Source organism: Ctenopharyngodon idella, chromosome 11, assembly GCF_019924925.1.
Source record: "Ctenopharyngodon idella isolate HZGC_01 chromosome 11, HZGC01, whole genome shotgun sequence".
Classification (NCBI taxonomy): domain Eukaryota; kingdom Metazoa; phylum Chordata; class Actinopteri; order Cypriniformes; family Xenocyprididae; genus Ctenopharyngodon; species Ctenopharyngodon idella.
The window spans coordinates 27,233,349-27,249,308 of NC_067230.1; the positions used below are offsets into that span (position 1 = coordinate 27,233,349).

General features: G+C 36.5%; 2 protein-coding genes and 1 long non-coding RNA gene across 5 annotated transcripts in view; 2 read left to right on the forward strand and 1 right to left on the reverse strand.

Moving 5' to 3' along the window:
* Window positions 1–280: 280 nt before the first annotated feature.
* On the reverse strand, window positions 281–2,553 carry LOC127522522 (uncharacterized). Its single transcript, XR_007932621.1, has 3 exons — window positions 2,420–2,553; window positions 2,149–2,218; window positions 281–1,943 (listed from the first exon to the last, which is right to left on the reverse strand). It is a non-coding gene; the product is annotated as an uncharacterized LOC127522522 (long non-coding RNA).
* Window positions 2,554–2,564: 11 nt separating this feature from the next.
* Window positions 2,565–11,941, forward strand: LOC127522519 (inter-alpha-trypsin inhibitor heavy chain H4-like). 3 transcript variants are annotated; one of them, XM_051912601.1, is made up of 23 exons: window positions 2,566–2,719; window positions 3,185–3,348; window positions 3,553–3,657; window positions 3,969–4,131; window positions 4,224–4,334; window positions 4,448–4,576; window positions 4,732–4,848; window positions 4,991–5,159; window positions 5,633–5,743; window positions 6,531–6,712; window positions 6,869–7,048; window positions 7,380–7,507; window positions 7,600–7,775; window positions 7,889–7,969; window positions 8,690–8,728; window positions 8,818–8,856; window positions 8,946–8,981; window positions 9,120–9,173; window positions 9,283–9,384; window positions 9,477–9,654; window positions 10,937–11,082; window positions 11,227–11,311; window positions 11,404–11,941. In XM_051912601.1, the coding sequence occupies exons 1-23, from the start codon at window positions 2,648–2,650 to the stop codon at window positions 11,516–11,518; spliced, it is 2,682 nt and encodes an 893-aa protein (XP_051768561.1). In that variant the 5' UTR covers window positions 2,566–2,647; the 3' UTR covers window positions 11,519–11,941. The 3 variants fall into 3 exon arrangements, with proteins under 3 accessions (XP_051768562.1, XP_051768563.1, XP_051768561.1); XM_051912602.1 differs by lacking the exons at window positions 7,600–7,775; window positions 7,889–7,969; window positions 8,690–8,728; ... (6 more) ...; window positions 11,227–11,311; window positions 11,404–11,941 and having other exon boundaries at window positions 2,565–2,719; window positions 7,380–7,511; XM_051912603.1 differs by lacking the exons at window positions 7,380–7,507; window positions 7,600–7,775; window positions 7,889–7,969; ... (7 more) ...; window positions 11,227–11,311; window positions 11,404–11,941 and adding an exon at window positions 7,243–7,275 and having other exon boundaries at window positions 2,565–2,719.
* Window positions 11,942–13,156: 1,215 nt separating this feature from the next.
* The window catches only part of LOC127523055 (inter-alpha-trypsin inhibitor heavy chain H3-like), a 28,084-nt gene continuing 25,280 nt past the window's right edge, over window positions 13,157–15,960 (forward strand). The window contains exons 1-2 of the mRNA XM_051913505.1: window positions 13,157–13,280; window positions 13,968–14,072. Of these exons, the coding sequence (XP_051769465.1) occupies window positions 13,986–14,072 (87 nt within the window). The 5' untranslated portion in view covers window positions 13,157–13,280; window positions 13,968–13,985. The remainder of the gene's footprint in view (window positions 13,281–13,967; window positions 14,073–15,960) is intronic.

Here is a 15,960-nt window from a genome sequence, read left to right on the forward strand (position 1 = left end):
CTACATGGTATAATTCTGTTAAAAGTGTCATTTTGTTTTGAAGGTGTGTGCATTCATAATTAGGAGGATATTGTTATTTTGTCACTTTATACATCATCTGATACAGTAAAAAAATGACTGATCTAGAGCAAAACTGTAATGCGGTCAAGGTATTCTTTTGAATCCAAGAATCTAATTTTACAATGAATGAAATGAGCTGAATGATCTCTGCTGGCGCAATCATGTTTTTGGTTACAGAACAGTCTCAGCACAATGCATCTTTTAGATCTCATTGCTACTGTTTTTTTTTTTTTATTTTTTTTTTTATTAATAATGCTAATACTGGATTTGACTGTCTAGGCTAGAGTGTTTCAGAAGACATTGACTGATGCTTTGAAACATATAAAAGACCATGTCTACCCTGAATTATTAACTATTAACAATTAAATTAGAGTTTTGAAATATAGTCATTACTAGTAGGCAAACATCTGTGGCAAGTTAACAAAAAAACATGTCATATAACAAAATCTATACTTAAACTTACAAATGTGCTATAGATAGTCACATAATGAAGTACTGAAACTTGACAAGATCTGCTTATATACACTTATTTTATACTAGTACAATAGATTATTGAAACAGGTTGTAGGTTTTCAAATGGTATTCAAATGATATTTGGAAGTAGACATAAGTGACATTAGAACTTGCTAAGCAAGGTCATTGCTTGGCAAGGGAGGTCATTGTTTTTGTCATTGTAATGACCTTACAGTCATAATAGTGACCTTTAATGTTTCTATCAGTCTTTAGTGTCACCACTATTATGATACAGAAACTTTAAATCTTGTTTCAGTTTATCTATTATTTTTGTATTTTAGCTATGCACCAGTTAACTAAAGATATACTGAAATAAATGTGATGGGGTATTGATATTTGGTTCACTAAACATTACGATTGCATTTATTTATTTTTACATACTGCATTAAGTAAACAAGACTACACTATGATGCTTGCAAAATGAGATTACTAAACTTGTTTACTTTCTGTAAGCCTATATAGACTAAAATATTAAGTGGGCCGTCTCAAATCTGAGCCATTTTTCTTGATGAGTATGAAACGGTTCATTAATCTGTTACAATCGTTGAAAGTTCGCTTTGTTACACATTTTCAGAAATGTAAGCCTTGTACAAACAAACAAATAAATAATAGGCAAGGTGACGTCGATGTAACTATTCATATCATGACAAAAAGTACTGCAGAACTTTACTGTATAACTTTGCCATACCATTATTTTGGAAGATTCAGCAGATTCATACAATCAGCATGTGCAGCGACTGGTTTGTTGTTGTTGTTGTTGTGCCACATGCCTTTGTAATGATTATAAGGTACTACATGTTTTTTTTTTGTTTTTTTTAAATTAGGCTTAAATTGTTACTTTTGAAACTATACTGCAATAACAGCACATTACCTTTACTTACCTTATGTTATGTTCATTACTTACCTTAATATTTTTCTATACATGCAGTACTTTTATGTATGTTTTTCCCCCAGTCCTTATGGATGCATTTTATATTTTTGAGCTTTATTTTAGCAGCTGCTGTAGAATTGCTTTGTGTGAGCTGTCAATAAGTGCTCTTCTGCAATAAGTACTTGGGTTGTGAACTTCTCTTGGAGCAGCTCTTTGACTTCAGCCATTTCTGTTCTATTCTATTTTGTTATGTTCCATAGCAATTTTTCACAACTTAAAAGTTATGTCACTAATGGGAGTTTCACTGTACATAGTGAACATGCCCAAATATTCAGTAACAACATTTCGTTATCGATTATCTATATTAACATTTTTCAGTTCTTGCAGTGTATTTTACTTAATCTTACCTCACATTTTATGTGTAACAGTTTATCTTTCCTCTGAGTGCTGATTTCCTGTGAGAAACGTCCACTGAATCGCTGGAATTCATAGTTGTTACCTGTTGTAATCAAAAGGCATACAGAGACAGACGGATAATTGTAATGTCTAACATTACCACATCAGAACATTGCTTGTTTAACATTTCATCAATTTTCACAGAGACAATCAAGAAAAAAATGAAGAGAATAAAAATACCGACGTGATTCGTTTCCCGCACGTATAACGTTAGCTAACAAGCTTTGCACAAAATGCTTTGAACTCACCAAATCCATTTTTGAGGAAGTATATTTCGACCAAATCTGGTCGATGAGGTAAGTATCAGCCTGTGATTCACTACAAAAAGTATGGAATAACTGAGTTAAAATAAATAAGATATTTTTAGTCAGACCATAATTTCCCTCTCTTTTTTGTGCGACCGTAGCTCCAGACTGTCGCACAGAAAATACATAATAAAATTAAAATAATAAATACATAATAAAAGTCTCCCTTATTATAATCTTTCATTTTGTGTTGCATCAGCTTTTTAAAACTTACCTTAAAAACGATCTCACTTTGTTTCGTTATTGAACATACATGTCCATTCACAAAAGCAGCTCTCTCAAAGTTGGCTGCTTATGCTTTACATGTTTGTATAGCAGCCTATCGGTTTCTACCTTATAAGGGCATTTTTAAAAGGGGCAGTGTCTGTGCCCTGCCTTTGATAACCAATAGTGGCTTCATTACAGTTGTTAGTTGTATTTTTCGATTAATTCTCAGATCACCATGGACAAAGCTGCACTGAGACTAACTTTGTTTGGCCTTCTGTTCACTTGTGTCAACTTGGCTGCTAACAAGGTAAATCAACAGGTTACAAACAAAAAGTGCATTTGGGGGAAATACTTTATTTCTCAATTTTCTTGACTTACAAGCTGTTACTCTCCACTAAATAGTTAGTTGAGAGAAAGGTATGCAAAAATGGAACAAATCAAAATGAATACACCCTTGGACATAACAAATCTATGTAAAAAGTTCAGTGATAATTTGTTCATAATTTAATTCCACATTCAATATCTCAGTATTGAATTAAAATTGATCCGCTTTCGCAAGGGGCTCAAAATACCGTGTAAATAACTGATCATGTTTGAGGAGAAAGTCCACATTAGTATGTTTGGGGTTGTTTTGTTTTCTAAGGAAGGTTAATGTCAGTATGCTTTACAAACGTTTGAGTGTTCTTGCTGTATCAGCTGGAACCATCAACAACAATATCAATCTGTCCTAAGCCTGGCACGAGAGCACTAATACTTGTTCACTTTAATACAGAAACAAGATATAGATATTTACAGCTTCCACATTAACTCTACGATCACCAGCCGCTACGCTACCACAGTCATCACAAGCCGTGTGGCAAACCTGTTAACTCAATCTCAAGAGGTCCATTTTGAGGTCAAGATACCCAAGAATGCATTCATCAGCCAGTTTAGAATGTAAGTAAATGCCAAAACAAAGCATTAAAATGTTCAAGCAATAGTAAAACTTTCTCTTTCACTCATATACTATTCAAATAGGAACAGCCAGACTTACCTAATGTAAAAAACTATTAACAATTTAGTGCATTTATTTGAGCTATACCGTTTGTCTAATAACCCCAGTTCCTGATTTTCATTGCTGATTATGTACTTTCACATTAGGACCATAGAGGGGAACACATATGATGGAGTTGTGAAGGAAAAAGAGGAAGCTCAGCGGGAATACAGTGAAGCAGTATCTCGAGGAGAAAGTGCTGGACTGGTCAGGTACTTGGTATTTTAAAAAAGAAGATGATTTTTGTAGCTCAAATGGTAGAGCATGGCACTAGCAATGCCAAGGTCAAGATTTCCAGGGAATGCATGGACTGAGTTAAAAAAATATATATATATGTATAGGCCTTCCTTCATTGCAATGTAAGTCACTTGTATATAATTCAATGTAATGTAATTGCAATGTAAGTCCAAATGCATAATGTATATAACATATAAATGTAAGATATCATTAATTTCTTTAGCAATAAAGAAAATAAAAAGGATAAAATGTATTTATTACATGATTATTAAATATTCTATTTCAGTGCTGTTGGAAGGACTTTTGAAGACTTTAAAACATCAGTGACAGTAGCTGCTCTCAGTAAAGTGACCTTTGAGTTGACCTATGAAGAACTGCTAAAGCGTCGCCTCGGCAAATACGAGTTACTCATCAATGCCCAACCGATGCAGCCGGTGGCAGACTTCAAGGTAAGAAAAGAAACAAATGAAGACTGTTATAATGAAGATTTGTAGATTATGGCATTGTGAAATGTAAAATTTGTACATTTTATTTTGGTTAGATTGACGTACACATCCATGAGAATCCAGGAATTTCTTTCTTGGAGGTCAAAGGTGGTCTGAGCACTAAGGATCTGGCCAATGCTGTCACAACCATCAGAGCAGACAAAGATGTAAGAAATGAAAATAGAAATGAAAGTGAATGATGAAAAAAAGCAATTTCTTTCTGGAAAATGTTAATATGATGAAATATATTGTGAAAACTTCTGCCGATTTGCAATCTTAGGCATGGGTGAAGTTCTACCCCACTCGTGACCAGCAAACAAAATGTGATGATTGTAGTAAAAATGGTCTGAATGGCAACCTGATCATTATGTATGATGTTGAGAGACTAAAACAAAGTGGAGATCTGAAGGTATGTAGTGAACTTAGTTATTTAAATTTAAACTGGCAGGGAGACACGTGTTCATGATGACAACCAGAAAGTGTTCACACTGACAGCAACAAAGTGACCTGAAACATTCATTTAAGTAAGTCTCACTCCCACTTGTCACCTGTCCTCTTTTTCAGGCATCAGAAGGCTACTTTGTCCACTACTTTGCACCTACAGATATTCAGCGCATTCCCAAAAATGTGGTGTTTATTATTGACCAGAGTGGCTCCATGTCAGGCAAAAAAATAGAGCAGGTGAACTTCTTTTTCAGTCATTTCGCCTTTAGTGTTTTACTTGGTGAATTGTGAAATGCTAAGAATAACACATAATATATATATTTTTTTTCATATAGCTATGTTTTCATAAATTGTAGCTGATGGAAGCATTATGTTTTAGACTCGTTTGGCAATGCTGAGGATTTTGAGTGACCTTGCAGAGGATGACCACTTTGGATTGATTACATTCAATGGTTACATTCAAACTTGGAAATCTGAACTTCTCAAAGCTACTGAAGGAGATGTGGAAGAAGCAAAGACGTTTGTGAAGAGGATTACAAGTGGAGGATGTAAAGTATTCACCATCAGCCAATTGAACAAAAGCATTTTAGATGAATAAATTGGTGTTATTATGAGAAAAAATACCCTCAAGTGAAAATGATGGCCCAACTGATCCATTCAGAAAACATTTGATCTCCATAGCTTCAGTAGTCGCATGGCCAAATCTTTGACTGTAAAGTGACTAAAACTGATCTAAAATATTACGCCTAGACATCCTAAACAAGGGGTGTCCAATCCTGCTCCTGGAAGGCCACTGTCCTGCAAAGTTCAGCTACAACCCCAATTAAAACACACCTGTACCAGCTAATCACGGTCTTACTAGGCATACTAGAAATATCCAGGCAGGTGTTTTGAGGCAAGTTGGAGCTAAACTCTGCAGGTCAGTGCCCCTCTAGGACCGAGTTTGGACACCCCTGTCCTAGACTTATGACCGCCCTAGTTTAACTGAATGACATTTATTTGTAAAATTTCTTTCATTCAGCCACAGACATGAATGCTGCAGTGCTAAAAGCTGTGGACATGATCAACAAACACCATCAAGAGGGATCTGCATCCATCCTGATCCTGTTGACTGATGGAAATCCCACTAAAGGCACAAAACAACTGATTCACTCATGCACACACACTTGTATATTGATAGTTTAGGGTTAAAGGATTAGTTCACTTTCCAATTAAAATTTCAGGATAATTTACTCACCCCCATGTCATCCAAGATGTTTATGTATTTCTTTCTTCATTTGAAAAGAAATGAAGGTTTTTGAGGAAAACATTCAAGGATTTTTCTCCATATAGTGGACTTCAATGGTCTCCAGCGTAAGCTTTTTGAAGAATACGGAAGTGCAATTTTGGCAGAACCACTTGAAGGTGATCATTTGTTTATATAAAGTATATACATTTAAAAAAAATTTAGAAAATGACCGATCGTTTCGCTAGATAAGACCGTTATTCCTCGTCTGGTATCGTTTAAAGCCCTTTGAAGCTGCACTGAAACTGTAATTTTTACCTTCAACCGTTTGGAGGCCATTGAAGTCCACTATATGTAGAAAAATCCTGGAATGTTTTCCTCAAAAACCTTTATTTCTTTTCGACTGAAGAAAGAAGGACATGGACATCTTAGATGACATGGGGGTGAGTAAATTATCAGGAAATTTTAATTTAAAAGTGGACTGATCCTTTGAAATACTGTGCATAGATACTCTACATAGAGCATATACTGTATTGCTTATAAAGTCACCAACACAGCACAATCTTTTCAGGAAAAAAAAAAAAATGTATGCATACTATGATCCAGTACGTTAAAATATCCTGGAGTATGCATTTAGCAGTAAGATGTCCACTTTTCTTAATCACCTAAAAAAATTTCCTTTTTTTGTGAAAAGGTGAGACCGACCCAGTGGAGATTCAGAAAAATGTGAAAAAGGCCATTGATGGAAAATTCCCTTTATACTGTTTGGGTTTTGGGTTTGATGTCAGCTTTGAGTTCCTGGAGAAGTTGTCATTGGAAAATAACGGTGTTGCTCGCAGGATCTATGAGGATTCTGATGCCGATCGACAACTGCAGGTCAGATTTAAAAAAGAACTCTTTCTAGGGTAGCGACTTGGGTTTGAGTCCAGCTTGGGTCATTTCCCAGTATGTCATTTGCTGTTGGCAGTGCTAAACATACACTTAACTTAAATTGTTTCTGTATATACTGTATCCTTGTATTTACTCTGGTAGGGTTTCTACGAGGAAGTGGCCACTCCACTCTTGATTGATGTCCACCTTAACTACCAAGGAGTGGCCAATTTAACCCAAACCACTTTCAGCCAGTACTACAATGGTTCTGAGATTGTGGTGGCTGGTCAGATCACTGATAACAGTTTGGAAAGTTTCACCACTGAAGTCATTGCATTATCGGTAAGATAACCACTACCCCTTAAAGACTAACATTTAAAGGGAATAGTTTGTCCAAAAATTCTGAAATGATTTACTCATGCTCATGTCTTTCCAACTTGTAAGCTATTATAATATTTAGGTTGTTATTCACTGATAATCATGTCCTGAATATTCTTAAAAAATTCTCCTTTTGTGTTCAATGGATAAAACATCAGAATACAGGTTTGGAATGACTTAAGGGTGAGTAAATAATGGCAGGCATTGTCATTTTTTGTTGTGCATTATTTTTTTTAAACCTCTAGAGGTGGATCAGCAAAATTTGAGCTACTGACCTTTATTTTCTATGTTCCAGAAAAGCAATAAGGTGGTATATCATAACAATGTACCTACAGACGAACTAAACAGTGACAGACCTGAAAATGAGAACTTAATTAAAAGATTATGGGCCTTCCTTACAGTAAAGCAGCTACTGGAGAAAGAGTAAATATACATATCACTGATTCTACTATATCTCTGTATGTATGAAATATAGTATTACCGAATCTTCATTTGTGGATTTTTCTGTACGTCAGAGTGCTTCTAAAAGGCCTGGAAAAAGACAATGCAAAGAAAGAAGCCCTTGATCTTTCTCTGAAGTACAAATTTGTCACGCCGCTTACATCAATGGTGGTCACCAAACCCCAGGATGAGGAAATGCAGGTTGCCCACAAACCCAAAGAGGGAGAGCAGCGACAAACAAATAGAAGGCGTATGAAATCTAAGAAAAAATAAAGATAAAGAACTGTTGGATATATATTTGTTTTATGAGAATAATCTTCACACCATCATATTTTGCTAATGAGCATTGTTTCTCCTGTGTAGAGTCTAGACTGAAGTCCAGGCCCAGTTACAGTTATTCTTCATTAAGTTACAGACCTTTTGGTCCTTCAGGTGGTCCTTCAGGTAATTTCCTACATTTCCAAACCTGTTCCCACATATGAAAACAGTCTTAATCAAAAAAACAACACAAACAGCATAAAATGCATGAAGACCTGCTAGAACAATATGACCAACACTTGTGAAAATTGTGACTTTATGTAATTTGCATTTGCCACAAAACTTATCACTTGCCATGCTGTTCAAAAGTTTGGGGTCAATGAGATTTTTTTAATGCTTTAGGGACACATGAAATTGAGCAAAGTAAAACACTTTTTTTTATTCATTAGAGAATCCTAAAAAAAAAAAAAAAAAAAAAAAAACATATTGCTGTTTCCACAAACACATTAAGCAGCACAACTATTTCCAACATTGATGGTAATAATAAGAAATGTTTCTTAAAGAGCAAATCATCATATTAGAATGATTTCTGCAGGATCATGTGACACTGAAGACTGGAGTAATGATGCTGAAAATTCAGCTCTGATCTCAGGAATAAATTGCATTTTAAAATATATTTTAAAAAAAAGAGTTGTAATGATATTTCACAATATTGATGTTTTTAAAATACAAAAACATTTAAAAAACGTACAGACCCCAAACTTTTAAATGATTTTTTACATGTATTGTAAAGGCACATATTATGAAAAACAACAAAATACAAAACAAAAATATGCTTGGTAACTTGCAAAGCAATGCTTTCATTATTTGGAAAGCAGTGTCTCATGTGTGTTTTCCTCACTGCAGCTTCTTTTTTTCATGCCAGTAGTGTAAGGCATCCAACAGGTACTGTATCACCTTGCTATTACCGTTATTCATGTGACATTGAAATCCCCACTCAAACTTATTTCTAATTCTCTTATCTTTCATTATAGTGAACTTAACCCCAATAAGAAAAGAAAAGAAAAAAAATCGTAAGTATAAGAAAGCTGTGTGTGTATTCTAATATGTAAATGAGCATTATATAAATTCTTATAGCTGTTATACCTATTTGTGATTCCAGGCAAGTCTTCAAGTTTGACTGTCTTCAAAGATGATGGTACAACTTTAATAAATTTACCTGCCACATTGATATTTTGTAATATATTTTTATTATAATATCAAGAGTTTTTTTTTATGATTATATTTCCTTATTTCCTTTCATGATCTTATTTCCATGCCAAATTGTTACATTTAGTCAGGGCACGATTACCAAGTACAACTCAAAAACCTGTGACAACTTCTCCTTCATGTACGTGGGTCTTATTTATGTATTGTTTTTATATTGTATAGTGCATCTGCTTTTCATCTGAAATCATATTTTGCTATTTTCATTTCTTCTTTCTCTTTTGGTACTTCAGTGAAGAGCATTAGGATTTTGAAATCTTCTGGTAATGCTAAGCCACTTTGTTATGATGTTCCTCTTGCTCAGAAACTCAGACTCCTACAAAATGACTTATCAGGTCAGATATCCAGCATGTTCTTGTACAATTTAGTTAAATGAACAGTATTATTTAAGCACAATCTCACTGTGATGTTTGTCTATAATCTGCAGAGTTTTCTATGAATGGCCAACTTGAGACAATTGGAGGGAAAGGCTTCAGTCAGATTGCAATTCGTTACAAAACGCATCAACATCTGCTGCTCAGCACTAGTGAGATTTCCTACTTTGATGGACAGGACACTGTGAAGTTCTCATGGGATCAAGGCGTCACCCACCATGAGACAGAACAGTAATATGCTTAAACTGTGTTGAAAAAAATCTTCAAGAATAATTTGTTTAACACATCTATATATAAAAAAACCCCTGCATATTGTGTTCAAATGTTATCCATATATTTTGAGAATTTACATAATGTTATTACAAAATATTAATTTATAGCTCCTTTTAACATAGTTTTGTTGTCGGAAAGAATAGGAATCATGGAGGACACCAGGTTTATTCTTGCTTATTTCTTGGAGAAATCTTATTAAAGCCAAAATGTATTGAAAATATTTAATTTCGAATAAAACGTTCCATTCGTTGACAAGCATATAAACATTCACCGCGCTATCTAGTTAGCTTGCTTACGATTCTGAAATTTCGTTCGAAAACAAGCTATTTTTTTCGCTTTGTATAAAACATACAATATGCTTCAAATAGTTATTCATATATGTAAATATGCGCTACTTTAACGACAAGACAAGGTGATGTAGCTGTTGTGGAAAAAAATACGATTCAAGTCATGTCGAAAAGATAGTGTTTACGAGTTGAACGCACGTGAACGTCACCACAAAGTCGTAAATACCAGTGGGAAGCTCGGGATTTTCTTTAAGCCCCGATCTTTATGAGTTGGGGGCGTGTCAGTGAGAAACATGGTGGAATTCCACATTATTTAGCAGCGACATTGTCAGGCTTTTTAAATTTACAACAAAATAAGCTAATTCCCTGCACAAAATATAATAGCATTGTAATATAACAATTTATAATATACGATAAAGTTTACATTGGCTTCATAAATTAATTATAAACATCAAAAAAACTGATGCACATTCTTTTTTCCTAATTTTTTAGAAGTAGATTTCAAAAAACTTCCTGTATTTTTGTGTAATTAATGAAGAGAATGTACACCACCATCTTGCTCCGACGAAAGTGACTTGAACACACCTGGCTTAGTAAACACAACTTCGAACTTCCCAGGAGGACTTGTCTTGAACGCACCATAATCCCTGAGCGAGAGGGCATTCATTTCTAATTTCTGACTCGGAAAATCATATTTATGATAATTCCAATAGCATGTTGAAGGCAGCATATGCTCGAGCAAAGCAGGATGGATTCTGATTGGCTGTCAATGTTTTTATAGTTTATCAGCTGGAAAAAATCTTTCTGAAATTGCCATTATATCCTTCCTCTGTGTCGGTATCTTTAGTTGTGTACTTCCTTATTCTCATAAAATTAGAATGGTTATTAAAACTTTACCATTATCGTTAACGTTATAGTCATCGCCCATGGTGTGATTTATTGTGTGTCAACAGCGTGTCTCTGATTCTACGGAGTAATGAAATGGACATTACCATGGGAAACATACGCGTTGTCATTCTTCTTCATAAGAAAGATGAAGTTTTTCTGTGGCCTGCCGTTTGGCAACAGCCAAAAGATGCCGGTTTGAAAGGAATTTTAGGTAGGAGAGTCACTAATCAATCATTTATATGTTATGAATCAACACTTAAATCTCTACTTATACAAAGATGGTTTGTTTGTGATGATATGGTGGTTATTAAACCACCACTAGGAACAAATTACAATGTCTGGATAATATTTTAAGGAGAAGCTGATATTTCATATGAGGAGATCCCAGGATCACAAACACCAACTTTAAAGTTAAAAGACAAGGAAGTGAAGACATCTTGGTAATCAATAAACATAAATATAGCTGAACTTGCATAAAACTGTATATGATTTTTTAAAATATATTTTTAAGTAAGCATCTTGTAAATTTCAGGGTGATGGTGAGGGACTACAGACTTTCTTTTGCTCCTGTCGTTGGATGTTGGCTCGTACCATTCCAGGTTGTTGCACAGCAGGAGCTCTCTGACTTCACTGTCACTCAATTGTAGAGTTCAGACAAATTTACTTAAGAATTTTTCTTGTCTGTTATCATGCTGACCTCAATAATATAACCTATTCTTTAAATAGAAATTGTTGAACAAACAGCTATATAATTGCCATCTTTGCCATCATTTCTTTCTGTTAGGGTGCAGGAATTACTCACCACTTCATTATTTTTCTCTATTTGTTGCTCTATGTCATTGAATGTTTATGAATATGCTTTTCTTTGCCCACACATATGCACTTGGGCTTTAGCTGACAAAACATGTGATGAAATAGCAATTAAAATTGCACAGCAAAAATTGTACGCATACATAGCAACCCTTTGATTGGTGCCTTTCTAAGTATTGATTGTGATTATTTCTGTGAAGTAGCTATGTATTTTTTTTTTGTGGTCATGTCTGATAATAAAATAAAAACACAGCAACAAACTTCTACAGAATGTGAAGTATTTACAAATTATATATATATATATATATATATATATATATATATATATATATTCTAAAAAGAGTTTTTACTTTTGAGGTGTTCAAGAGTCTCTGATTACAAATAAAGTGGGTGGTTCCTGAATCTGCTCAATAATAGCCAATCACATGATATGGACAGCAATTAAAAGGCAGTGTGTGTTTTGAGGTCTGTTTTCTGAGCAGGTCATGTTGGATCGAGCAGCTCTCAGACTGATTCTCTTGAGCATCTTTCTCATCTCAGCCAGTTCACAACTTGTTAAGAAGGTGAGGGTCAAAGCTCAGTTTAAGATGAAGATGTGTCAAAATTCTACAAACAGATTAATTATTTGTATTTGAGATGAAAATCCAGACAAACTAGATCTATTTCATTTAGTTGAAAGTGTTCAAAAGTTTGAGTTTTTTTAATTCAAGAAATTAATACTTTTAATAATTAAATTAAACAAAATGACAATCAAGACATTTATAATGATGCAAAATCTGTTCCCAGGTGAAAAAAAGTACATTTCTATAATGTACTTAAAGTGTATTTTCACACACTAATTTTGTACTTAATATACTACAAATTCTTCTTTAGTAGTACTTAAGATAATATTAAGAACATCTAAGTGTACTCAACTGTGCTGAGACACCATGAAATATGAACTGAAATGTGCTTTTAATATACTATCTCTGTATTTAAAAAATGCATTTAGTGCATAGTACACTTGAATGTGTGTGTGTGTGTGTGCATCAGGGTTTTCCACAAAAATAACTCAGCAGTACAACTGTTTTTAACTCTAATAATAATAATAATAATAACAAATGTTTAGAAAATCTACATATTAGAATGATTTCTGAAAGATCATGTGACACTGAAGACTGGAGTAATGATGCTGAAAATTCACAGGAATAAATTACATTTTAAAATGTAATATGATAGAGAACTATCTATTGCTCAGTAGTTTACACTGAGATGTAGTCATCAAAATGTATTTGTTGTTTAGTCCAAAGGCCTTTTCTTCATTCCATTTTCGAGGAGTAAATATTTGAACAATCCCACACAAACAGGAGGAGTAAATGTGCACCATCCAATCACCCTCTGTTATATGAACATATCATTTTAATTTGACTGTAGTGTTTGATGTCTCAACAGAAACAAGATGTTGATATATATATACAGCTTCTACATTAACTCCACGGTCACCAGTCGCTACGCCACAACGATCATCACAAGCCGTGTGGCGAACACACTGAATGAATCTCAAGAGATCCAGTTTGAGGTCAAGATACCCAAGACTGCCTTCATCAGCAAATTCAGAATGTAGGTGTAATGACGGGTCGACAGAGTGGGGATCCATTTGCAGCTTTTATTAAGATAATCACCAAGGCAGACAGGGGCAAAGGCAGAGACACAAACAGGGACAGGCAAAGGTCGAGGCAGGCGGCAGACAAACAGAGTAGGGTCACAGGCAGAGATCGGGGCAGGCGGCGAGCAAACGCAGTCCAGTAAACGGGCACAGATAAGGGCAGGCGGCAGAGAATCACAGTGAATAAACAGTCCAACGGCAACAGAAATACAGTCCACAAGAAAACGCTCAGTAGTGATCACCGGGGCAAATCAAGACTTCGCAATGATTGTGTGTGTGTGTGTGTGTGTGTGTGACTTAAATGGTGTGAGTGTGATGAGGTGCAGGTGTGTGCGCAATCAGTCCCAGGAATGAGGGCCTATGGGAAACGTAGTCCAAATGTAAACCAGTCAATACTCAGGTGACGGCTCCCTCCGGTGGTGCGGAGGAGGAGGCGCGGGAGCCACATTCGTGACAGTAGGGAACATGAGTAGTGTTATATAAGTAGAGATAAAGTGGTAAAGAAGCCATTTATATGTTGGTCTCAGGTCATGTCCATTATAATGCAGCTAAACAACAACAAAATAAAGATTTATTAATTATTTTATGAAATATCATATGATACACATATTAAGAGGTTGTCATTGTCATTTTCTCCATACGACAATAGAGGGGAAGACATGATGATGGCGTTGTTAAGGAAAAAGAGGACGCTCAGCAGCAATACAGTAAAGCAGTATCTTGAGGACAAGTGCTGGACTAATCAAGTACAGGACATTAAAAAAAATAGTTCCACAAAATATGTTTTATAGCATGTTTAGTATTATGCTGGGACTAATTTCTATTTCAGTGCTGTTGGAAGGAGTTTAGAGGACTTTAAAATTTCAGTGATGGTGGCTGCTTTTAGTAAATTGACCTTTGAGTTGACCTACGAAGAACTGCTAATATGAGTTACTCATCAATGCCCAACCAATGCAGCCGGTGGCAGATTTCCAGGTAGAAGAAGAAACGTAGAAGGAAAAAGATAATCAATTAAGGTGGATAGAAAGATAATGTTTATTTTACTCATATTAGATGGATGTACACATCCAAGAGAAACTTTTGTAACCCTGGTTCCCTGAATAGGGAACAAGACGCTTAGTGATAACAGACAGGCACTGGGCATTATGGCGTAGTTGGGATAGGGTTCCCAGTGCCTGTCTGTTATCACTAAGACGAGAGCACAGCGGACCCCGGAGTGGAGCCCAAATCAAGGTTGTAAAACCTAATAAAGGTATGCTGAGAGGACCACCCAGCCGCATCACATATCTCATGGAGGGTAACCCCCGAATTCAAAGCCTTTGAGGCAGCCATACCCCTAGTAGAGTGAGCCCGGACAGCCAAGGGTGAAGGCTGTCCGGAGGACCATTAAGCAAGAGAGATGGCCTCGACCACCCACTTGCTCATTCTCCTGATCCGGATTAGTAAAAGGAGGAGGACAAAAGGCCTGCAGTACAATTGGGTCCTGGGACGTTGGTGGGGACCTTGGGTATATAACCAGGTCTAGGATAAAGGAAAGCCCTGACCATACCAGGCGCAAATTCCAAACATGAGGGAGCAACCGAAAGTGCTTGAAGATCTCCAATTCTTTTGAGAGATGAAATTGCCAACAGGAAGATTTTAAGTTTGAGGAATCTCTCAGACACCTCCTCTAATAGTTCGAAGGGAGCCTCAGCTAACCCTTCCAACACAATAGCCAAGTCCCAGGCCGGAGTTCTTGTACATACAGAAGGCCCCAGCCTCTGGGTACCACGGAGAAAGTGTATAACTAGGGGGTCTCTTCCCACAGAAGAGCCCCCCAAAGGAGCATGATAAGCAGAAATAGCCACTATATATACCTTCAAAGTAGAGGGAGATAAACCATCTGAGAATTTTTCTTGGAGAAATTGCAGCACAAGACTGATAGAAGAGTGGAACGGGTCCAACTGACGTTGTCTTCACCAGGTAGAAAACAACTTCCATTTATATGCGTATAGCTTTCTTGTGGAGGGAGCTCTGGAGTGGAGTATGGTCTCCACAACCTCGGTTGGGAGACCGGATTCTATGAGCCTAGCCCCCTCAGAGGCCAGGCCCACAGTTTCCACAACTCCGGGCAGGGGTGAATTATCATGCCGCCCGCTTGAGACAGAAGGTCCTGTCTGATAGGGATCTCCATGGGGGAGCCGTCTAGAAGAGACACTAGGTCTGTGAACCAAACTCGGGTTGGCCAGAATGGGGCTGTATGAGTCAGAGAGTACCACAGTGGGCAATGAGAAGTTTCTTTCAAACCAAACAGGTCGACTTCTGCACGACCGAATTTTTTCCAAATGAGCTCCACCACCCTGGGGTGGAGTCTCCATTCCCCGGGCCTCGGCCCCTGCCTCGACATGATGTCTGCCCCCACATTTTGATACCCTGGGATATAAGCTGCTCTCAGGGAGAGGAGCTTCCCCTGGGCCCACAGGGGGATCCGATGGGCTAACTCGTACAACTGGCGAGACCTCAGACCCCCCGGTGGCTGATATAGGAGACCACCGACATGTTGTCCATGCGGACCAACACGTGATGGCCCCTCAGGTCTGGGAGGAAGTATTTGAGAGCTCGAAATACTGCCATCGTTTCCAGTCGATTTATGTG

Coding starts and splice junctions, on each gene's coding strand:
- LOC127522519 (XM_051912601.1), top strand. CDS start 2,648: ATGGACAAAGCTGCACTGAGACTAACTTTGTTTGGCCTTCTGTTCACT. Junction 5,160..5,632: donor GAGGATTACAAGTGGAGGAT/GTAAAGTATTCA, acceptor TCTTTCATTCAG/CCACAGACATGAATGCTGCA. Junction 7,049..7,379: donor CTGAAGTCATTGCATTATCG/GTAAGATAACCA, acceptor TCTATGTTCCAG/AAAAGCAATAAGGTGGTATA.